The sequence below is a fragment of the Dreissena polymorpha genome, chromosome 8 (assembly GCF_020536995.1).
Source record: "Dreissena polymorpha isolate Duluth1 chromosome 8, UMN_Dpol_1.0, whole genome shotgun sequence".
Lineage (NCBI taxonomy): Eukaryota > Metazoa > Mollusca > Bivalvia > Myida > Dreissenidae > Dreissena > Dreissena polymorpha.
In genome coordinates, this window is record NC_068362.1 from 73,745,443 (window position 1) to 73,770,099 (window position 24,657).

The 24,657-nt window shown below is 36.0% G+C and overlaps 2 protein-coding genes and 1 long non-coding RNA gene across 8 annotated transcripts in view; 1 reads left to right on the top strand and 2 right to left on the bottom strand.

Annotated features, from left to right (window-relative positions):
- The window catches only part of LOC127841980 (nuclear hormone receptor HR96-like), a 189,319-nt gene that overhangs the window by 40,877 nt on the left and 123,785 nt on the right, over positions 1–24,657 (bottom strand). For all 4 annotated transcript variants that reach the window (XR_008031447.1, XM_052371234.1, XM_052371233.1 and 1 more), the window contains one exon: positions 2,943–3,098. Coding sequence is in view for 3 of the 4 variants with exons in the window: in XM_052371234.1 (XP_052227194.1) it covers positions 2,943–3,098 (156 nt within the window). In the remaining variant the exon portion in view is untranslated. The remainder of the gene's footprint in view (positions 1–2,942; positions 3,099–24,657) is intronic.
- LOC127842002 (uncharacterized) overlaps positions 1–24,657 on the bottom strand; it is a 128,741-nt gene that overhangs the window by 40,877 nt on the left and 63,207 nt on the right. The window lies entirely within an intron of this gene.
- On the top strand, positions 19,240–24,183 carry LOC127841991 (uncharacterized). 3 transcript variants are annotated; one of them, XM_052371271.1, is made up of 3 exons: positions 19,240–19,358; positions 20,198–21,291; positions 22,986–24,183. In XM_052371271.1, the coding sequence occupies exon 3, from the start codon at positions 23,052–23,054 to the stop codon at positions 24,156–24,158; it is 1,107 nt and encodes a 368-aa protein (XP_052227231.1). In that variant the 5' UTR covers positions 19,240–19,358; positions 20,198–21,291; positions 22,986–23,051; the 3' UTR covers positions 24,159–24,183. The 3 variants fall into 2 exon arrangements, with proteins under 3 accessions (XP_052227231.1, XP_052227233.1, XP_052227232.1); XM_052371272.1 differs by lacking the exon at positions 22,986–24,183 and having other exon boundaries at positions 20,198–21,763.

Sequence of the window (24,657 nt, forward strand, 5' to 3'; positions counted from 1 at the left end):
AGCGTTTTTATTACATTTTCATATTGTATTAAGCAACTTTTGTCTTACGCGACCAGCGACTGCTGATTTTAGTGTATTTTGAGGTCTTGAATTAAGCGACCGCTTTGCGGTAAAAGGGGTAAATCTGTTGACCATTCAGGTACAAATCAGTGTTAATTGTTTATCTAAGCCGATAGGATGATAGATTACATCTTTGTTTTGATTTCACACCAGCCATTTTCCTTTGTCTCGATGACCGGTTCTGACCGGTGTAAATGCTGACTGCCTATCAATTTGTGGTGTTGAATAATACAGTGATGTATTGCCAACAGTCTACGGATTAAAGAGTTTATTATCTGGGACGTTAAGTGACAAATTTGATCGCCGATTTTATTGCAGAAACAATGCGCAGACGTGTCAAACATTTTCACAGTGTTCTTGAGAGGTGTAAAAAATAAACTAATAAACTATTAATCTGTAATATGTGTCGAAATCCGTTCATTAAAAAATTGTAATTGTTATTATGCTAATAAGTTTGTATTAGTAAATTTTCCAATCAGGTCTGTTTATTTAGTTTTCGATCGAGGTGTTTTATTTATTTCCCTATGTACCATAGTCGAGTAAGATATATATATATAAGCTTAAATGCAGAAATTAAAATGTCAAAAAGGAAAGTGTTAACGTTAAATGAGAAAATTCGGGTATTGGAAGTGTCAAAGAGTAAAAGTGCATGTAAATTTATCCCGAATGAGTTTGGAGTCGGAAAAACCCATTCTCTGCAGTGCAAACCATTTACATTGTATTAAGAATTAGAGAGAACAAATAAAACTAAATTTAATTAAAACTTTTTTTAATTCATTTTATTTATATTAAGATTCATTTGATTACACAAGCTGACATCATTGTGTCAAAAGGAGATAATCCTGCATCTGGATTTAAAATAAAAGGTCCGCATTTATCCCAAATGTCCTTTTTAATTTAGAGACCATTTTATTAAGAGACAACATTTGGTTACTCCCTTAAGTGGTCTCTAAATACAAGATTGACTGTGGTTTTTTCCTTAAAACAGGTATATTTTTAAGGTAAATTTGTACTTAAAACATGGCTTTGTAACAAAATAAAGGTATTGTACGGTGAATTAAGAGACCATTTTTAGACATTTAAGAGGGGGTGTACATAAACACTGACATCATCAAAATCTGCCCACAATTTTAGACTATCGTGACTTAAACTACTGGAGAGATAGGATAACTCAAGTGGATCATTATCTCATTAATGTAACTCAGTCTCTGTTCTAAGTAATGTTTCTGCAACATGTCACCATAATTCAAGTGCAGTGTTCATACAATATCATAACTGATAATGCAAAGTGGCTTATATAACGAAAATTATGCAGTATGAACAAAGATATTTCTTTACCAATTAACAGATTTTAAATACTTAAATCTTCCGTTGAAGTTTTAATTAATACAACTCTACGGGGCTAAATGTCAAATGAAATTAGACTTTCCTGAGTGCACATGTTTTCACCTATTAAAGTGTGACAGTTTGGCATGCATATTGAGGAAGGTTCATCTTTGGTTCTGGATAAAGAATAAGTGAATTCAGAGAAGGCATTGCAATTTATAGTCATCATTTTCATATTAGCATGTGGTGCACTATGATGCAAGTAACTGCCTTGATTGCACAATTTAAGTACTAGAGCAAACTCATTAAGACCTGACATTAATTGTGTGCACTTTCTAGTTTATGACTGATTGTTTTAAACAGTGCTTTCTTGAAGCTTGAGATAATATTATGATATTTTATTTCCGTATTTGGACAGATTCTATACAATATGTTCTAGTGATGTACTTTGGTCTGATCAATCAAAATGTATGCCATTCTTACACGGTTTTTACTAAAGATTTATACAATGTATCTTATTTTTCTAATGTACTATTTTATGTGAAGTTCTGCCCATAAAAATAACTTTCAGCTGTTCTGTCTATCAGATCAACTTTCAAATACCAGATTATTACGCTGGTGGAAAATGTATGTTTTGTTTAGTTACAGTGCATGCTTTCAGTGTATAAGCTCCGCCCATAACTATTAAAGAATAACCCAGAGAGGATTCTCTTCTTTGTTCATATTAAATTTGACATGTGCAGTGTTAGAATAAATACTTTTGTTTTAACTATAACATATGTTTTATGTTCAATAAGACTATTCCTCTTATGGTATCATGACAAGACAGTAAGTTCAAGACCTCCTTAACCCTTTGCATGCTGGGAAATTTGTCTTCTGCTAAAATGTTGTCTGCTGAATTTCTAAAATCAACATTTTCTTCACTTTTTTTCAAACACCACTATCAAAATAGCAAACAGTTTGGATCCTGATGAGACGCCACATTCTGTGACGTCTCATCTGGATCCAAACTGTTTGCAAAGGCCTTCAAAACTTGGTTCCAGCACTGAAAGGATTAAATGTGTTCATGGCCTGATCTGAGGACCGAAACAGCAATATTAAAAAAACTACTACAAAACTTTTGTTCCTTATTCTTTTCTTGAGACAGCCTTAACTTGCTGGCATCACATGTAACAGCAAGTGATCAGCACATTCTTTTTAAAGTAGGCGGATTATTTTGATAACCAAAGGACAGTAAATCTTACTAAAACAAAGAATAACAAGAGATGTGTTTGTCAGAAACACAATGCCCCCTACTGTGCCGCTTTGAAGCCATATATTTGACCTTTGACCTTGAAGGATGACCTTGACCTTTCACCACTCAAAATGTGCAGCTCCACGAGATACACATGCATGCCAAACATCAAGTTGCTTTCTGAAGCGACATAGAAGTCATGAGCATTTTTCGAAACCTAAATGCGAAACCTAAAAGCAAAGTGTGATGGAAAGACAGACAGATGGACGGACGGTCCAATCACTTTATGCCCTCCTTTGAGGGCATAAAAACAAAACAATACCTTTGTTTTAAGAGCATTTCTTCTGAAGAAAGCTTTACAGGATTCACAGGTTATGGCATCAAAGTTGTACCCCAGTGCTCTATCACCGCATATCTGGCATATCAGCACCGTGCCATCCTTGGGTTTCGGTCTACGCTTCTGATCCCTCTTCTTAAACTGAAAACAAACAAACAAAGTCAGAACATGAAACTGGCTCTGGGAAAACAGAATTATATGCATGTGTGTAAAGTGTTGTCTTAGATATGCCTGCGCAGTCTTCACAGGCTAATCTGCTAAGACACTTTCTGCTGTTGTTTTTTTTTCATTTCTATAAAGTCTCTTATTTGCGAAAATCCGGTCAAAGCGGAAATTATTGTTCCTGATAAGCACTTGTGTTATTTGGCAATTGTTTTGTTTTTGTTTTCCTTCTATCGCATTACTAAACCTGAAAATACAAAGCAAAGTCATGATGTCTTATTACTGAAACCAACACATATTTCTTCATGTTCTTGTGTTATTTCTTCATCTCAAAATACATGCAATTAGGAAGACCCTTTTCGAATATATTGCTATAGGTGAAATATATTGCTATAGGTGAAATTTGTGTGTTTGTGACATGAGCCCAATTAATTCATCCGTATCATCAAACAGCTACATAAAAGGCCTTGAAATTAATGTTGTTGTTGTTGATAAACTTCGTCACCGTTTATTTGATTTGGAGCACATGTTCATGTTTACGTGTTTAAAATGATTTATGATGTTTGACAGAAATTATGCAGGATGGACGAAATATTTAATTGCCCTGGAATGATAAAGCACATATTGCAATTAGCGCTAAGTTCCTTTATTTTTATTAACATTAAATTGTTAAAAACGAAGTAATACAACTGCCATGTTAAAATATGGTTGTACTTCAAGGCAATTGTATCCCGCCTAGATCAACTATATTTGCTACGGGTTCAACAACCAGTAAAACACAAAGTGACATGTTTATTAAACAAATTAAAAACATGGAAATATTTAAACCTTAAGTAAGACATTGAAAAAATGTGTCTTAGGTTGCATGAAGAATATAGCTCATGTTTAAACTGCATTTATCTTAATGTATATCTTAAGTCAGTAATGGTAACAATTACCAGAGTTTAACCCATTTAAGCCTAGTGTCTAGAAAAAACGCCTTGGCAAACAGCGTGACCCAGATGAGACACCGCATAATGCGTCATCTCATCAGGGTCTGCGCTGTTTGCTTAAAGGAATTTCTGTTAGAAATATTCTAAATATAGAAATAAGTCTACAAGACATCCCTAATTTTGGAAATAAATTGATCCAATTTAGAAGGATGGGGGAGTCCAATAAGCATAAATGGATTAACAACATAATGCAGCTGAAATGAAGGGATATGCCTGCCCAACAGATAAAACTGTACACAAATTTATGTCCTCTTCAGAATACTTTCTAATTTCCCGCAGGAATGTTTGTTATAGACGGTTGCTGTATACTATAACCTTGCGAAATTAACCCTTTCCCACTCAGAGGCAAAGTGAAAATGGCTATTTGCAAACAGCATAAAACCAGAACAGCCTGTAAGTAACTCGCAGTCTGTTCAGGTTTTACTCTTATTGCTGCTCATCAGTATCTAAGGGTTGGAAATGAAGCCTTTAAAACTAGAATCTTATAAGAAAGGTCTTTAATTAAATGTAACTTTCTAAGGGACTACAAATGCATCAAAATACGTATCTAAGTGTTAAAGGGTTAATTAATAAAAGACATATTCTTTTTACAAATCACTCTGAATTTTTTATTTGGCTTAGGTATCTTTTCACATCAACATTCTCAAAGATCTAAGGTCGCTGTGACAGTGGGTGAGCACTTGGGGCATTATCAGGTAATCGATCGCATGGTGGACCACCATGATAGGGTCCACCATGATTGCAGTGGTAGGCCCCTGCCACAGTGGTTTACGTTGAAATACAGGTAAATGTATAGTTTCTGCATTTCATTTATAGAATTGTTTTTGTTAACATTTCATAAATGCTTTCTCGTTTGCGTATGAATAGCTGGCCAAATAATTACATATAAACATGTTACATGAACATGTAATTTTATATCAGTCTATTCTCCATAGTTAATTGACAAATGCATTTGTGCACCATTTTTATAAAAGCATATGCAACAGTTTTGCAATTAGCAAAGTACAATCAAATATTACCAGCTTCATTGGCAAACAAATAGATAAGCCTTATGTCGTTTTGCAAAAACTTGACACTCTTCTTCGCCACTCTTTCCATGAAATTATCCCTCAAAAATTCCTTGTCTTGCAAATTATAAGAAAAGTATGGCTGTGTTTTTGGGGGTTCGGGAATTTCGTTTCAGATTATTGAAAAATGTTTCTTTTTTCCATTGCGAAACAGCCAAATATTGCCTTAGATAATATTGGAAAGAAGTTTCAAGAAGATTAAGCATTTAATGCGTCCTCTATACAGTTTTTTCTTTAATTTGACCTAGAGACCTAGTTTTTGTACCCACATGACCAGACAAGATTTCTGTAGGAAAAATGTTAAAATTAAGTTTCATGAAGAATGGATAATAATTTTGTTTAATTTGTCCTAGTGATCTAGTTTTTGACAACACATGACCCAGTTGTTTGGGACAAATAATCTGAGCTAGTTTTATTAAAATTGGACGAGAGCTGTGGCCTAAAGAGTTTTCAAGCTTTTTCTTGAGTTTTGACCCAGTGAGCTAGTTTTTTAACCCAATTGTGATCAATTTAAAAACTGGGCCAAAATATCATTGTAGCAAATATTCTAATTTTCATGAGGATTGGACAATAAATTTGGCCTTCTGAGCATTTACACTGCAAATGCTTAGGATGCATGACATGACGGTTGGCGAACAAATGCTCACCGTGAGCACAGTGTGTTCAAATAAGCTAAAAATATGGCATAGAGTGGTAACAAGCTGCTAGTGACAGCGCATGGCATACATCCTATGACCCCCGACATAGGTGACCATCATAGCTCACTTTATGCACTTTGTTCTCCGGAGTATTAACAACATGTTGTTGATCAAGAAGTGTTGCTGTCCAAGAAATTCAGCTGCCAAGCCTTAGATTGCCACACTCACATTTTCCACTACACAAGCTATTGCTGTTTCTGTGAAATGGGAGACCAAACAAAAACCTATGAATTGATTCAACAAGAGCTGTGTTCTTGAAACACAATGCCCCTACTGCGTCGCTGTGAAGCCATATATTTGGCCTTTGACCTTGAAGGATAACCTTGATCTTTCACCACTCAAAATGTGCAGCTCCATGAAATACGCATGCATGCCAAATATGGAGTTGCTATCTTCAATATTGCAAAATTTGACCTTGACCTTGAAGGATGACCTTGACCTTTCATCACTCAAAATGTGCAGCTCCATGAGATACGCACGCATGCAAAATAAAGAGATGCTATCTTCAATATTGCAAAACTTGACCTTTGACAGAAGACCTTGACCTTTCACCACTCAAAATGTGCAGCTCCATGAGATATGCATGAATGCCAAATATCGTGTTTCTATCTTCAATATGGCAAAATTTGACTTACGACCTTGACGAATGACCTTGACCTTGACCTTTCACAACTCAAAATGTGCAGCTCCATGAGATGCACATGCATGCCAAATATCAAGTTGCTATCTTCAATATTGAAAAAGTTATGGCCCATGTTAAAGTTTTCGGATGGACGGATGCCATATATTTGACATTTGACCTTAAAAGATGACCTTGACCTTCACCTTTCACCACTCAAAATGTTCAGCTCCATGAGATACACATGCATGCCAAATATCAAGTTGCTATCTTAAATATTCAAAAAGTTATGGCCAATGTTAAAGTTTTCGGGCGGACGGACACAGGCCATATATTGACATTTGACCTTGAAGGATGACCTTGACCTTTCACCTCTTAAAATGTGCAGCTCCATGAGATGCACATGCATGCCAAATATCAAGTTGCTGAGTTCAATATTGAAAAAGTTATGGCCATTAAAGTAATCGGACGGACCGACGGACGGACTGACTGACTGACTGACTGACTGACTGACTGACTGACTGACTGACTGACTGACTGACAGTTCAACTGCTATATGCCACCCTACCGGGGGCATAAAATCCTTAAGGAAAGAGAATAAAAACCTTTCCAGACAGTATTGATCAACAAAAATATTCATTTAACAAACTTTCAGTAGATAAAAGTTATAAAAATTCATACTATTTGCTGTTTTTTGTCCCCTACCTGTCAAACCGGAGGGGACTTATGGTTAGCGCTCTGTGCGTCAGTCTGTCAGTCAGTCTGTCACACTTTTCTGGATCCTGTAATTACTTTAAAAGTTCTTAATATGTTTTCATGAAACTTGAAACATGGACAGATGGCAATATGGAGATTATGCACGTCAATTCATTTTGTTCCTACGTCAAGAAATCTGGTTGCTATGGCAACAATTTTTTTTTAAATATATACTGACAATGGTGGAGTTTCACTGGTAGGGGACCATATTGCTTGGAAATCTATTGTTTGAATAAGTTTCTCATAATATTTTTGTTTAACCACAAGTATACATATCACACTAACAAAAATCATAGCTGCCATTTGAATACTATTTGAGGTATTTTTTATATTGAGGTCTTAACCACTACAACTAAATCTTATTAAATAAAGAAAACAACAATCTCATTGGTGTGCATTGGTATTTTCTTTAGAGTATATCAGTATTTCATTTGGTACATTTGCATTTCCTTTGGGTACATTGGTATATTTAGTGTATATATTTCAAGGTAACCGAAGACTGTGTTAGGCAATGCAAAACATCTGCGAAATGCAGTATTTTAAGTTAACAGTTTATGATATTCATTAAAATGTTATCATTATTTCTTGCTTTAGTGCCAGCATTAGCTGACTGCTGCCAGGAATTCTGCTCTTCAAACTTTCCCACAAATACCTGTGGGCCTGTCAGGAGTTACATGATCAGCTGCCATCAAAAACATAGCCCTATATAAACAGCAAGAATAGTGCAAGGACACAAAAGAAAGTCCCAATAGGGCAACACCATCTAATTGAATGTTGTTGTTTTGTCATCAAGCTATTAAAATGCTATTGTTTTGTTAACAGCTATAAACACTTTCTGACATACAAGAATATTCACATATTCTATGATTTTTGTTAATACTTAACATTTACTTTAAGTGAACAAAATATTTGTGGTAATGATTATGACAATATCTTTCCCAAGTCATTTGACACCATAATAAGAGACAGAATTAACCTTTCACTTACTCTACTTACTATCATATAGCTAGACAGAATTAACCTTTCACTTACTCTACTTACTATCATATAGCTAGACAGAATTAACCTTTCACTTACTCTACTTACTATCATATAGCTAGACAGAATTAACCTTTCACTTACTCTACTTACTATCATATAGCTAGACAGAATTAACCTTTCACTTACTCTACTTAGTAACTAGACAGAATTAACCTTTCACTAACTCTACTTAGTAGCTAGACAGAATTAACCTTTCACTTACTCTACTTAGTAGCTAGACAGAATTAACCTTTCACTTACTCTACTTAGTAGCTAGACAGAATTAACCTTTCACTTACTCTACTTAACATTTGAAATATTTCCAAAATTAATTATACTTGCTTTTGTTCACTCATATTTACAAGTTTAATAGTATAAAACACATATTTTACAGGACTACTGTAGAGAAGCTTATATGTTCATATTATTAAATCAGACAGGCTCAGTTTAGAGCTTAAAGGGGCCTTTTCATAGATTTTGGCATGTTTTGAAGTTTGTCAAATGCTTTATATTGATAAATGTAGACATTGGATCTAAATGCTCCAGTTAAAAACAAGAATAAAATAAACGAAAGAAACAAAAGAAACCCTCAACTAGGTTCAAACCACTCACCCCTGAAATAAAAGTCCGACAAGTAGTATAAACAAGAGGGCCTGAAAGGCCCAAAGTCGCTCACCTGAGATAACAAGATATTATTGGGACAAATCTTCTGATCAAGTTTCACGAAGATCGGAAAATAAATGTGGCCTCTAGAGTGTTAACAAGGTTTTACTATAGCCATATAAGGAAAAATGCCCCACCCCCTGGCAGCCATGTTTTTCAACCAACCGGCATCATTTTTGAACTCTTCCAAGATATTATTGCGATGAATCTTCTGACCAAGTTTCATGAAGATCGGACAGTAAATGTGGCCTCTAGAGTGTTAACAAATTTTATTATAGCCATATAAGGAAAAATGCTCCGCCCCTTGGAAGCCATTCTTTTCAAGCAAACATAATTATTTTCGAACTCATCCAAGATATCATGAAGACCAATCTTCTGACCAAATTTCATGAAGATTGGACAATAAATGTGGCCTCTAGAGTGTTAACAAGGTTTTACTATAGCCATATAAGGAAAAATGCCCCGCCCCCTGGCGGCCATGTTTTTCAACCAACCGGCATCATTTTCGAACTAGTTTAAGATATTATTGGGATGAATCTTCTGACCAAGTTTCATGAAGATTGGACAATAAATGTGGCCTCTAGAGTGTTAACAAGATTTAACTATAGCCATATATAGCCATATAAGGAAAAATGCCCTGCCCCTTGGCAGCCATGTTTTTCAAGCAAACGTAACCATTTTCGAACTCATCGGCAACTTTGGGGCCGATATTCGGCCCCATTCCCCTAAAAAAAAGAGTATATATTTTTCGCCCATTTTGTAAAAAAAATTCCCTCCAGAACTTAAAAAAAAAATATTATTTTTTTTTTTAGAAAGAACTGTCTCATAATCATGATAAAAATATCTCAACTATATTTCATAAACAGCTAACAAAGTATATAACTATTATTTATATTATTTTGAATTATTACATGTATAAAGAGTTGTATAAAATAGTTTTTCCCAAATCAGTGGACTTTTCACATTTATTGCATTTTTCTCCCAAAATGGCAAAGAAAAGGCCTGATGTATCTATATTGTGTCAATATTTGTTGATAAAATCATTCCAATTTGGTATTTTATTGATAAAAATGCTCAATTTTGCCATTTTATAGATTAAAAAGATCCCAATTAGACTCAAAATGACTAAGAAAACTGAGACTGTGCATGAAGGCTGAACTGTCTGAAACTAATGTTGAAAAAATCATTGATATATATTTTGATTTTAAGAAAAAGGACAAAGACATTCAGCTGTGAATATTATATGCATACAAACATGTGTATTAATATAATAAATATCATTACATATAAATAAGTGCATTTTTAATTTTCCCCTTTTCCTAAAAAACGACGCATTTTTTCCCCTTTGGACGGGCCCCGCCACCATTCCCCTTCAAGTTTAAAAAAAATATGTCTTCTGAGCAAGTTTCATGAAGATCGGAAAATAAATGTGGCCTCTAGGTGTTAACAAGGTTTTACTATAGCCATATAAGGAAAAATGACCCCCTAGCGACCATATTTTTCAACCAACCGGCATCATTTTCGTACTTGTCCAAGATATTATTGGGATGAATCTTCTGACCAAATTTCATGAATATCAGACAATAAATGTGGCCTCTAGAGTGTTAACAAGATTTTACTATAGCCATATAGAAAAAAAATGCCCCGTCCCTTGGCAGCAATGTTTTTCAAGCAAACGTAACCATTTTCGAACTCATCCAAGATATCATTGAGACCAATCTTCTGACCAAATTTCATTAAGATTGGACAATAAATGTGGCCTCTAGAGAGTTAACAAGTCAAATGTTGACGCCGCACAACGCACGTCGCACAACGGACAAAAGGCGATCACAAAAGCTCACCATGAGCACGTTGTGCTCAGGTGAGCTAATAACAATAACAACAGAACTCTACAAATTATTCAATTGTTTTGCGTTGCAACCATTTATATATTTAGATTTTTAAATCGTCAAAAGATGCATATAATGGATATTGTAGACCATGGTAAATGTGCAGTATTACTGTTTTTTCAAAAATATAATAACTTAGTAACTACAACGAACATTTGCAATTCTGAAACAATTTTTTATTAATTTGGTCAATTTACCAAAACGCAAAATGCCCCTTTAAGGGCCCTTTTCTACAGAATGATCACGTAACAACACACTTGGAGAAAATGAAAATTACAAGAAATATAGACTTAAAGAGATCTACCCAAATAAATAATTGATCATACAGTCACCAAAGAAAACCATTCTGAAGTAGTGAGGCGAAAAAGTTAAGTGTCTTGTGGCTTCTCATGCAATGAAGCGAAATAAAGATACTTAACTTCAAAAGCAAGTATTTTTAATACAAAGTTCATAAGTCCAAGGTGGCTCAGTTAAGACCCCAAGGGATTGATTTTTTTTTATCTAATGCAACTTGTTAAGAGCAATTAAAGAACTATGCCAAAATATCCATAGAAAATAATCTCAACAAGTTTCATAATGATTTGGCATCAAAAGTGGCCTATAGAGTGTTTCTAAGCAGTGTAAATTTCACTGTGTGAACCAGTTTTTTGTACCATGTGACCAAGTTCTGAACTCAGCCCAGATATCATTGGGACAAAATATGAGGCCTCTTGAGTGTTCACACGTTTTGTTTTTTTCTCAGTACCGTACATGACCTAGTTTCAAAGACATCATGGCCATTTTCTCAACAAGTTTCATAGTCAATAAATGTGACCTCCAGAATATTCAAAAGCTTTTTCCTTCATCTTGACCCATTTTTGAACTTGTCTGAGATGACAACTGTTTTGACCAAGTTTCATGAAGATTTGGCAATAAATAAGGTACCAGTAGAGTATTCAAATGCTTTTCCTTTTATTTGACCAAGTGACCTAAATTTTCATCGCCCGCGATCCAATTTTGATATTGTCTCAGATTTTATTGGGAAAAATTGTTCTGACCAAGTTTCATGAAGACTCTGCAAAAAACCAGGACTCTAATATGTTCACAAGCTAAATGTTGATGACAGGACAGACAACAAACATCCAACTTCAGATAATCACAAAAGCTCACAAAATTATGACCACATTGCACTCGGACAAGCTAAAAATGCAACACATCTCTCAAGTACAATAAGTTACTTTCCCCCATTCTAATAACTAGTTGCCAGACATTCTCATTTACCTTAGCAATCTTTCATACATATCATTTTACTGCCAGAAAAGATCATACCACTGCCAGAAAAGATCCTGGAAACTTGAAATAATACAATTTATTAGAAACTTCCTTGAACATGATGACCTAATTTACCATGAATACTTATTCCCAAGGAAAGATCCAGGCTTTATATTATCAAGTCTGAAATGGAAAGCACTGTTGGTGACAGGAGACTGTTGTTGTACTTTTAATCTGTTTCTCATAAATAAATAAATAAGGTAGCCAATTTGTAGTTAATTTAGATCAACAATCTTCTCCGACAACAACATTATTTTCTGTTGTTTTCGTAAATAGCGAAACTAGAGACACATATTTGAAATTTGTTGCTCAGTCTTAGAAACTAAGACTTTATCATTAACCTAGATTTTAGTATAATAGTATAATAATGATCTTAATAAAAAAAAGGGTGACAATTATCAAAAAAGGGCTTAACAACATGATATGGTGGCCTACCTAGGAGTACCAAACACATTTAAAAACAAGAATATCAGTGAAACTGATGGATGCTCCCCGATGATGTGCTTTGTCAATCTATGTGTTAATAACCACAAAAAAAATCTTTTATAACCTTGGTGACCTTGACCCCAGTGACCTCAAACTTAATCAAAAGGTAGAGGCCCATGCAAGGTACCTACATGCCAAATATGAAAGAGATAGGTAAAGTATTGAAGGTGCTATGAGAAACTGTTACAAAAGCGTGACGGAAAATATATTAATAGCCTCGGTGACATTGAGCCCAGTGGCCTCAAACCTCATCAAAAGGTAGAGGTCCATGCAAGGTACCTACATGGCAAATATGTTAGAGATCGGTAAACAGGGGTGTGATTGAGGTGAAGTCTGAGGGGAGGAAAATTCCGTTGACTGATTTCAACTACCCGAATCGCGTGCATAACCCAATGACAAACCTTAAAACAGATTTTTAAATAAACACCATCTTAAACTTATCAACAAGATCTTTTTATGAATTTTTTTTTTAAATCACTAAACATGTTTTGCAAAGTCACCAGTATTAATTGTGATCACAATCAATGAGTGTTCCGATACCTGTGAACGATGACGACAATCTAGTTTGAGCTCAATGCCTTTAAATTCTACATAAGGTCAACAATGTTACAGTGTTCAACTAACAACAATTTACCACAGTTTACGCAGTTTAATTTTTTTTTCACATGAATAGATTATGACTTCAGCCTTACCAAGACAGTCGATCTTCCGTACCCATTCAGAAAGTGGTATCGCTTTCTGATTTATATCCACAGTTGTTTCTTCCCTTTCCCATTTAAATTTGTTTTTCAATAATTGTTTAATCACCGAGTTTTGTGAGATTTGTTCGTTCGTCTTCATTAACGCTTCACAAAGTCGCCATTTGCAATCGATTCAGCAAAGAAATATGAAAAACATTTTAAAAGACCGATTTTAATTTGAAGACTGGGAAACGACAGCCAATGACATCGCTCGTTAAAAAAAATGCAAAGACAGAATACCAGTGTAATATGCGGAGACGTTTCGCGGGCCGCGATTATTCGGGCCGCTTATGAAATACACCCGCGGATTCGGTCGTACTTTCGTCCATTTTTTTTTTGAATTTACGCGAATCGCGGAAATGACCCTGGACAACCCGAGCCGTGGAAATCCGCGGAAAAATCACACCCCTGGTAAAGTATTGAAGGCCCTATGAGAAACTGTTAGAAAAGCGTGACGGAATATCTATTATTAGCCTTGGTGACCTTGAGCCCAGTGACCTCAAACCGCATCAAAAGGTAGAGGTCCATGGAAGGTACCTTGGTAACATGCCAAAAAGGAAGAGATCGGTAAACTAACAAAAACATGACAGAAAATCTATTATTAGCCTCAGTGACCTTGACCCCAGTGACCTCTTACCTCATAAAAAGGTAGAGGTCCATGCAAGGTACCTACATGCCAAATATGAAAGAGATCGGTAAAGTATTGAAGGTACTATGAGAAACTGAATCAAAAGCATGATGGAAAAATCTATTATTAGCCTCAATGACCATGACCTTGACCCCAGTGACCTCAAACCTCATTAAAGGTAGAGGTCCATGCAAGGTACCTACATGCCAAATATGAAAGAGATCGGTAAAGTATTGATGGTGCTATGAGAAACTGTAACAAAAGTGTGACGGAAAAATCTATTATTAGCCTTGGTGACATTGACCCCAGTGACCTCAAACCTCATCAAAAGGTAGAGGTCCATGCAAGGTACCTGCATGCCAAATATGAAAGAGATCAGAAAGGTATTTAAGGTGCTATGAGAAACTGTAACAAAAGTGTGACGGAAGGAAGTAAGGAAGGACAAACTGGCAACTATAATTATGCTCCCCATTTTTTTTTTCGGGGAGCATAAAAAACTAAAAAATATTTTAAACAATTATTTGTTCCAAAAATTCAGGAAAGGTAAGTAGGATTGTGGCATTTTGTCCTTAGCCTTTTCATTACTTAATAGTGACTACAGTCGAAACTGACCACCTGAATTTACCGGTCACCTGCAGAAAACGGTCAGTCTGGACTCCCCCCAACGAAACACACTATATTACACTTGAATTTAACAGCCACCTGTCCATAACGGCCAACGGCCACTATATTCCACTCCGAAATTCATGTTTGACCTTAAATTAACGGTCACACCTCAGTCGTCTTGAGTCACGAAAATTAACAACACAGTATATCATTTGTCTGTTTATTTTGCGGTTAAAGCGTCTGATAGCGGTAATTGTCTTTGATATTATAAAAGCGGCCCGCTGCGAGTAACAAATAATAAGGTAGTGAGATGGTTTGTTTTCCGGGGATAATTGTGGGAGTATCTTCAAAAGAAAATATGTCAGAGTTTGTGACACGTTTAAAGTAATTATCGCTAATTAAATGACCGCTAATTACTACATTGTACTTACAACATTGAGTATCGATTTGAAAATAACATTTTCGGATCATTCTTTAAAAGAGCTTTCTAGCGTACACAACACTTTTAAAAGCAATCGGAATAATAAATCACGATATAACAATGAGTGGTAAACGTAAGCTCCTCACATTAGAGGAGCGAGTCAAGTGTTTGAAACTGTTTGAATCCGGAAAAAGTTCGAGTGTAATAGCAAGTGAGCTCTGCTTTTTGTGTGATTAATTTTAACAAACTTTTTGCGTCTTTTTTTTTAATTAGAACTGTACAATTACACCGTACTATCGGTTTATGACAGCGAATCCGCTTTTTAGACTTGTACGGATGTGACGTCAACGGCATGTGACAAGCATTATTTACTGAATGAACAAGATGCATGTGTAAACAATTATACCAGCATTGATAAAGTCATTGCTTTAGTTTAACAATATGAAATTAAATCAATCTATAAGATATTATTCTGTATTATTCAATGTACACGTAAGTTATTTCTGTTATTATGCTTAGTTTACGGCAATGAGCCTTTGTTTTACACTGTATGGAAACGACTGGGTGGGGAAACGACGTAGCAATACTACCAACTGACAAACCATCTTAAAATGTGATCCGAATTCAACGGTCACCTGTGGTCAACGGTCACTTTGGTCATTTCCCTTGACTGACCACTGTTCTCAGGTTTGACTGTAGATATAAATTGGAAATATAGTTGACAACTCAGGTATTTTACAATTCTTCACTGTCATAAGCTCATAAATGATTGCATTGATAGGTCCATCAGTTTGCGAAGCTGAAATAAACACTACAACATTCAGCTTGCAGACCTGTAACTCCTAGTTTAAATTTTGACTATACTTAACTTTGCTTTATGTGTTTATTGCTCTGAAGACTGCTCAACTACCTGGGTGAATTTTAAATGGCAGCCATTTGTAAGTCGCATATTTTAATCATGTTACACACATCTTTAAAGAATGAAACTTCTTGTTAAATGTTCGAACATATGAGCCACGCTCTGTGAAAAGGGGGTTTACTGCATGTGCGTAAAGAATTGCACCAGATTAGCCTGTGCAGTCCGCACAGGCTAATTGAGGATGACACTTTCCGTCTAAACTTGATTTTCGCTAAGAAGAGACTTTCTTGAAACGAATAATGACATTAAAGTGGTAAAAGCGGAATGAAGTATGGTGCCTGATTAGCCTGTATCTGCAATTAATTTATTTTTATATCAAAAAAGTACAAACGATATACGCTTATTTTCTATAACTTAAAATGAGGAAATAAATTTACATTTTGAGGATGTAATTTTCAACAGTTTCCCAGACAATTGAATTTTTTAAAAGGAACGTATTGCACTTTGGACAGATGTCTATTTTTATTATTTGTGTGCTGCTGTATGTCAAACATAATCATATTTCTGGTCAGATAATCATAAAAGTCATATGCGATGTTGATCCCATGTTTATCAACCTATTGAGTCCAGCGTTCCCAAGATAACCCAACAGCTTCCTTCATGTTTAATTAGCCTCGTTTTACAGCATGGTGTGATTAGATAATAGGTTGATAGCCTTTTAAATACAACACTAATTAAAAGCATGGTTTATTAAAAACAACACTAATCATTTGCTGCCGTATCCTGCTAACACCCCTGTATCCGCTTGATACATTATGACTGTAGGCGTTACAGAAAAGCCCCTAAAATGTAGATACACAAAAGAGTGATGCAAAACAAGTGGCTTTACACCGACTTCTTCCCACCTACTCATCAAACTTCTAAGTAAAACATTTCCCACCTACTCATGATATTTCTAAGTAAAACAGAGTTCTTAACAATTATCTGACGTGCATGCAGAAGAGCATCACAGATTTGTGAACATAATTTTTCCTTATGGAGAGCCAGACAGGCTTATCAGCATTCACTGTACATATGCTGATAGAACCTTATGGCTCTCACTTTAAGATAAGTTTTTTTCAACACTCATCCTATGAAATTGTCTTGAGTTGTCTTGCCTGGTTACAATCGTAATTTGTCTTTTAATCAAAGGCTGAGCATTTAAAACTTGTATCTGATGCAGTACTGTTTTAAACATAAAACACTTTAACCCTTCAACCATTTATTGCTCTTTAGTCTCCATGTACAAAAACACTGCAGCAGATTGCAAACGGATAAGTTAATTGTATGTCCCAGATGAATATCAAGTGTTGCACATTGTTTCAAGTGTAGCGTTAAGAGTCATTTCTAAACAAGGTCACTTTTGGTTGCATTGCTTATTATGTCAGTTTCCACTATGATGAGCTACTAAAGAATAATAAGTTACTGCTCTCTGTTGTGTAATTCAGGTGGGGTATAGATTAACAGAACCCTGAGACATGCCTACCCCACCATTGTTTTATTCGTGCCAAGACTGATATACATAACAACAATATGGCAGGTACCTGTTTTTGTCTTAACCCATTTATGCCGAGTGGACTCTCCCATCCTTCTAAATTGGATCAATTTATTTCCAAAATTAGGGATGTCTGGTATATTTATTTCTTTATTTAGAATATTTCTTATAGAAATTCTTTTAAGCAAACAGTGCAGACCCTGATGAGACGCATCTGGGTCTACGCTGTTTGCAAAGGCCTTTTTTCTAGACGCTAGGCATAAATGGGTTAAAGAAATAACGAAATACAATTGTAATATCACTGCATATTTTGCATGAATTAATATGACGCTTGTAAATAATGAAGTCTTGAGCACTTGCACTAAATTAATATACTTTTTGCCGTTTTTATTGCTTTTTGTGTCTTAAGTATATTACATCTTGGAATCAAAGTGTTTACCAAGGAGGATGACTATATAGTCGAATGTGAATATTTCTTTGACTGATAAAAAAAACATTTTAATTTATAACTATTTATTTTAGCTCGATTGCATAGAAAGCCTAAGGCTTATTTGAAACGCTCGCAAGTCCGTTTCCTGGGACTAGATTAAGTACTTGGTGTCTATTGGGGAAATCTAAAGAACGCTCCCACTGTGGGGATCGAACCCATCGCCTCCTGATGGCTAGGCTGCCACCATATTCACTACATCAGGGCGACTGTCAAAAAACAACATTTTGATGTGATAAAAAACATTATATCAGGCACGGTTTTATCAGGCATTATATCAATTTATTGGTATGATAAATATTCATATATATCCCATCAAAAGTAAACCTGCAGAGTCAAGTAGCCATATGATATGATCTCACACTCTTAAATTTGTCGTCTGCTAAAATGTCGTCTGCTGAATTTCTAAAATTAGCATTTTCTTTGATTTTTTTTTCAAAGAATACTATTAGAATAGAAAACAGTTTGGATCCTGATGAGACGCCACGTTCTGTGGCGTCTCATCTGGATCCAAACTGTTTGAAAAGGCCTTTAAAATTCAGTTCCCGCACTGAAAGGTTAATTTATGCAATGCCGAGCTAGGTCTGCAGTTTAGCTACCTACACAAGAAATTTCAGCGCAACACTTCTATCCAAAATAATCTTATTGAGTAGAAAAAATTTAACATTTCCCCGTCAGAAGTTAAGTGAAAATGGCTTGTGCAACCAGCATAAATCCAGAACAGCCTGCAAGTAACTTACAGTCTGTTCAGGTTTTATGCTGTTTGCTGCTCATCAGTATATATGGGTTGGAAATGAAGCCTTTAAAACTTGAATTTGGTTAGAAGGTCTTTAATTTAATATAACTTTCAAAGGGTCTACAAATGAGTCAAAATACGTATCTAAGTGGTAAATGGCTTCTTCATATTGCAGTTACCTTGACCCTTGTAAAAATGTAATCCCAAACAACACCTGTATAAAAACTAAAGCTGTTGAGCCAAATGTTTTCTGTTCTCAGAAACCATGACCTTCACCTTCACAAGACTGGCCCTAAAAGCAATTCCATGCTATATCCTGATATTTTGAGTAGTAACAGGTTTTCTTCTGTTTTTGTAACAGTGACCTTGACCTTCCCTCGGCAACCCCCAAATACAATCCTGCACTGGATCTATATGCAAGCTTGCTTTATTCAAGCTTAACCGAGATTATATTTTGCATAGATCATAGATCATTTTCTATAATCCATCTAGTTAACGCCACCTGCCTACATGCCCTCCCTTCAGCCATACTGCACTCTATAACCAGGATTTTCAACTTAGCAGAAATCTTGTCAAAAAGGGTTGAATAATTGTTTGTACATATTTTTCAATTTTATCTCCTGCATATCCCCCAAAGAGCCCCTCACGAGATGACGCAGCCACCGCAGCAAGGAATAGCAGAAATCATCTTAAGCGTACAGGATATCTAGTGCAAGGAAATTAACTGGTAATTATTATAATATTCTTACTTGTATGTTTAATGACATCTTTTTCAGATCATGTTAGTAGTTATCCATGTCTTCCGCAAAATAGCGTAAGACATGTAAAAGTCCATTCCGGACACTGGTCATTGTTGGGAACAATGCCAGATTTCAATGTAAGTAATCCGTTATTCCTTGATTATATTATTGAAAAAATCACACGTGTTAAATTTCTTTCCATATGGTCATGTCGTTCTCAGTATACTGAGTTTCTCATTCACAGAAAATCTGTGCTCGCCAAAGGCAATAAAAACGACTGACCTAACCAACAATGGCGTCGCCATTATTTATTGTTCGTGATAACGCAAAATGCAAATCACAACATTGTTCAATTTCAACGTCTTAACTGAATATGCAATATAAGTGCCAACAGTAATTTCTTTACATTCAGTTTCATATCGTACATTTGCCAAAATCGGCAGTATTAACGGACAATTTCATCAACAAAATGTTGTGTCCGCCATTCATGCAATCACATTTAAAGAGTAGTAAGTGTTTTACTTACGCTCAACGCGACACAGGAAATTATCGAGTTACTTCCCGTTCGATCAATACGTATTTTACATATGCTCGATAATTCTAAATTTAGAACAGGCACTTGCGTCATCCAAATGCGCAGTCGGGAACTTATAAGCTATTTATAGTTTCGGCTACATATTGATCTAAAATCAATTACAAGATTCTAAGACCTGGTCACGTTTATGGCACTTATAATACTGCATTTACGAAATACACACACTTATTGTTGAAAATCAACAATTGCAAAATGCAAGACCATAAGAACCATTCTTATTATTTACTTTAGACTGATGCGATGGAGAACGGAAACCCTCCAGGTGCCCCAGAGCAAACGGGCGAGTCCACTTCAAAGTCGCGGGGTGATGCCATATTGGCCGAACTTGAAGCAAATATGGGCAAATTCGCGTCAATTGCTACCAGTGTCAAGGACATGTCGGCGAGCATTGCAAGCTTAAGAACGGATATCAATGAATTGAAGCGGAAAAGAACGCCAGATCAAGATTCTGATGACCAAGGACCTTCCTCAAAAAAGGATCAATCCGACGAACCAGAAGAAATGGACTCGTCCGATGACGATGACGAATTTGACGATGAATTGGAAGAATTCCTGTCAAATAAAAAACCAGAAGCTGAAGAAGACGATTTCTGGCAAGACTTAAATGACTTCGTAGCTGAAAATGAAGACGTAGGCGAAGAAGTATCAGAGAAAATTGCGTCCATATCGCAGAAAGCGCTTCAATGTAATGCAGATGAAAAGAAAATCAAAGAAATCAAAGAACGAAACAAAAGACCGAAAAACATACCAAACCTCAAAATTCCTCAAGTTGATGAATTTCTATGGCGACAACTACGTGCATCAACTAGAAACAATGACTTCATTTTGCAAAAAATGCACAACACTTTGGCGTCGACGGCTGTACCCATCATCAAGGCCCTGGATCATCTGCAGACATCAAACGACAATAAGCTGAAGGCATACCTTTCCGATGCATTCAAGTTGATAACGAATGGCATATCCAAGAACGTGGAGGTCAGACGAGAAAAGATAAAAAGAGAAATGGCCCCAAAATACAAACACTTGGCCAAATTGGAAAAATCAGCAGACAAACTGTTTGGGGATAAACTGTCAGACAACATCAAGGCCGTTGACAACACGAAGATTGTCGTGGCACAGACACAAACATCCAACATGCGGCCGACAGTAGGTCAAAACTTCCGGCAAAAGGGAAAAAAGGGTTTTTTAGGCCAGAGGAACCGGTGGGAACACAACAATCCCACCGGCTACTACCCCCAGAGCCAGAAGAAGCCGATGAGGAAGTATTTTCCAGGCAAAAACAACAACAAAGCACAGATACGGAAGAACTAAAAACAGGAGAAAATGTAAGTGTTAAAAACATCATATTGCAAAACACAAAACAAAATTTCAAAGCTGGCAAAGTTAAAACAGAACTAAAACATTGGATGAACATAACTAAAGATGAATGGATTTTAAACACTATTCAAGGTTACAGGCTTGAAGTGAACAGATCACCTTGTCAAATAACAACGCCAAGACCATACAAATTCAACCAATCTGAAATAACACAAATTCAAACAGAGCTCAACACTTTTTTACAAGTTAACATAATTGAAGAAGTTGACTCTGTACCTGAGGAGGGGGAATTTATTTCCAATATCTTCTACAGACCAAAACCAAATAATGCCATTCGCATAATACTGAATCTAAAACCATTCAACCTGGAATACATTGACACCATTCATTTCAAAATGGAAACTTTGCACACTGCTATTGCAGCTATGCGCAAAAATTGTTGGTTTGCATCAATTGATTTGGCAGATGCATTTTATTCTATTCCTGTACATGAAAAAGATAGGAAATACTTAAGATTCTATTTCCAAAATTGCAAATATCAGTTTTGTGCCCTCCCAATGGGTCTGGGTTCGAGCCCACGTGTTTTCTCAAAGGTTCTCAAACCAGTATACGCCAATTTACGGACAAAAGGCCATATAAGCACAGCATACATTGATGACTCTTGCCTACAAGGGAATACAAAAGAACAGTGTTTGAAAAATGTGTTTGATACCATGGCAATATTTGATTCCTTAGGCCTAACAATAAACATTGAAAAATCTGTTCTGGAACCATGCCAAAAAATAATTTTCCTTGGATTCATCTTGTGCTCAGTCACCATGACAATCCGGTTAACAGAAACAAGAAGGGACGAAATTCGCGTACTTTGTCAACAATTACTGTCAAAAAGACGTACAAATATTCGACACTTTGCCAAATTGATAGGAAAACTAGTAGCAGCTATACCGGGTGTGGAATATGCACCTTTATACATTAAACCTCTAGAAAGGATCAAAGAACAAGAGTTGAAAAACCACCGTGGAAACTACAATAGCTTTATGACTATACCAAATTCACAGATCCCGATACTAAACTGGTGGGTGGACAATGTGTCACATGCATATAAAAAGATTTCACATGGGACACCAACTATCGTTTTATACAGCGATGCTTCAAAACACGGTTGGGGTGGTTTTAATAAGACAACTGGAAATAAAACAGGTGGCTTGTGGTCCTCCGCAGAAACTGAATTACACATAAATGTGTTAGAGCTCAAAGCAGCGGAACTCACTGTGAAAGCATTCTGCAAAGAACATACCAATACTCATATCCACATTTTCATGGACAATACTAGCAGTGTTGCATATCTCAATAACTTTGGAGGCAGAATAAGTGAACTTCACGAGATAGCGAGAAACTTGTGGCTTTGGTGTATAGAGAGAAAACTGCATATTTCAGTAGCACATGTGCCTGGCATTGAAAATACAAATGCTGATGAACTATCACGTTGCAAAAATGATGACACGGAATGGTCACTGAGAAAATCTATTTTTAATAAAATATTCAAATTGCACCCTACAATGGATACTGATCTGTTCGCTTCAAGACTGAACAAGCAATTACCACAATATGTCTCAAGATTCCCTGATCATGGAGCTTACAAAATAGATGCATTTACTTTTCCTTGGGAAAACAAATTGTACTACATGTATCCCCCTTTCAGCCTGTTGCCTCGGGTGCCGCAGAAAATAGCTCAAGACGCCGCCGAAGCGGTGCTCGTGTGTCCAATATGGCCGACTCAACCATGGTGGCCAAGCCTGGTGCCAATGATATGTGCAGAGTGTTACCTACTTCCACAGTCGCAGGAAATTCTAATTTTAACACACAAACCCGAGCAAGTACATCCACTTCAAAAAATGAGACTCGCAGTTTTCAGATTATCAGGAAGGTCCTCAAAAGCCATGGAATTTCAAAGTCAACAAGAGACATTATTCTTCAGTCTTGGCGAAGCAGTACCAAAAAACAATATGACATTTATCTTAGAAAATGGTTTACTTACTGCAAAAAATCAACTAATCCCATTAAACCCCATATAAATGAAGTTTTACAATTTCTTACCCAGCTATACACGAACGGACTAAACTATAGTGCACTAAACACTGCACGTAGTGCTTTAAGTATTTTTCTCAACATGTGTAGTAATATAAATATTCATGAAAATGAACTTATATCACGATTCATGAAGGGTTGTTTCAACAGTCGTCCGTCATTGCCACGTTATTGTCATATGTGGGATGTTAAAGTTGTTTTGGACTATCTTCATACATTAAAGATCTCCACATTGTTAGATCTATCTAGAAAACTGTGTATACTGCTTTTGTTGGTTACTGGCCAACGCTGCCAGACAATACATTCAATACAACTGAATGACATTTCATTTGACAAAAATACGACAATGGTTACTATACAACCAAATACATTGTTAAAACAATCTCGACCGGGAAAACATTTAAAGCCTATGTATTTAAAAGCTTATGAGGGTAAAATGAATGTTTGTGTTGTTAAAACGTTAGTTGAATATTTGGACCGTACTAAAGAAATTCGAAACAGTCAGTTTTTATTCATAACAACTACTAGTCCGTACAAGACCGCCTCAAAATCTACCATTAGTCGTTGGATTAAAGACATTATGAGAGCGGCTGGTGTTGATGAAGTATTCAAACCACACAGTACTAGATCAGCCGCCACTTCTAAGGCGAGTCTGGTAGGACTGTCCTTACAGCATATTTTAGACACTGCTGGGTGGTCAAATGCAAAAACGTTTGCAACATTCTATCAAAAAACTATTGTAGAACCATCTTCTATGCAATTTCAATCAGCCGTGTTGGATACATGAAATAAATGCTGTGTATTTTAAAAAATGTGTTGCTATATTTATTGAATAGACAAAATTTGTCGGTTCTCTAAAATCTCGTGAGGGGCTCTTTGGGGGATATGCAGGAGATAAAATTGAATAATTAATCGAGACTTACCTAGTAAGGTGAAGGTTGATTATAATTTTATCTCCTGCAATCCCCCCAAAGAGCTCATCACGCCCACCCTATGGTACCCACCCTAATTTCCACTGACAAATTTATTAGTCCTCCGCGGACCTTTGTATTAAACTCTAAAGCCTGCTATTCCTTGCTGCGGTGGCTGCGTCATCTCGTGATGAGCTCTTTGGGGGGATTGCAGGAGATAAAATTATAATCAACCTTCACCTTACTAGGTAAGTCTCGATTAATTATTCAATTTAACCCTATAGATTTTTGGTTAACAGTATGTTTTTCAAACTTTTGTACTGAAACAAGAGGTCAACCAATCAGTCCATAAAATATTTGTTGACAAATCAGGCT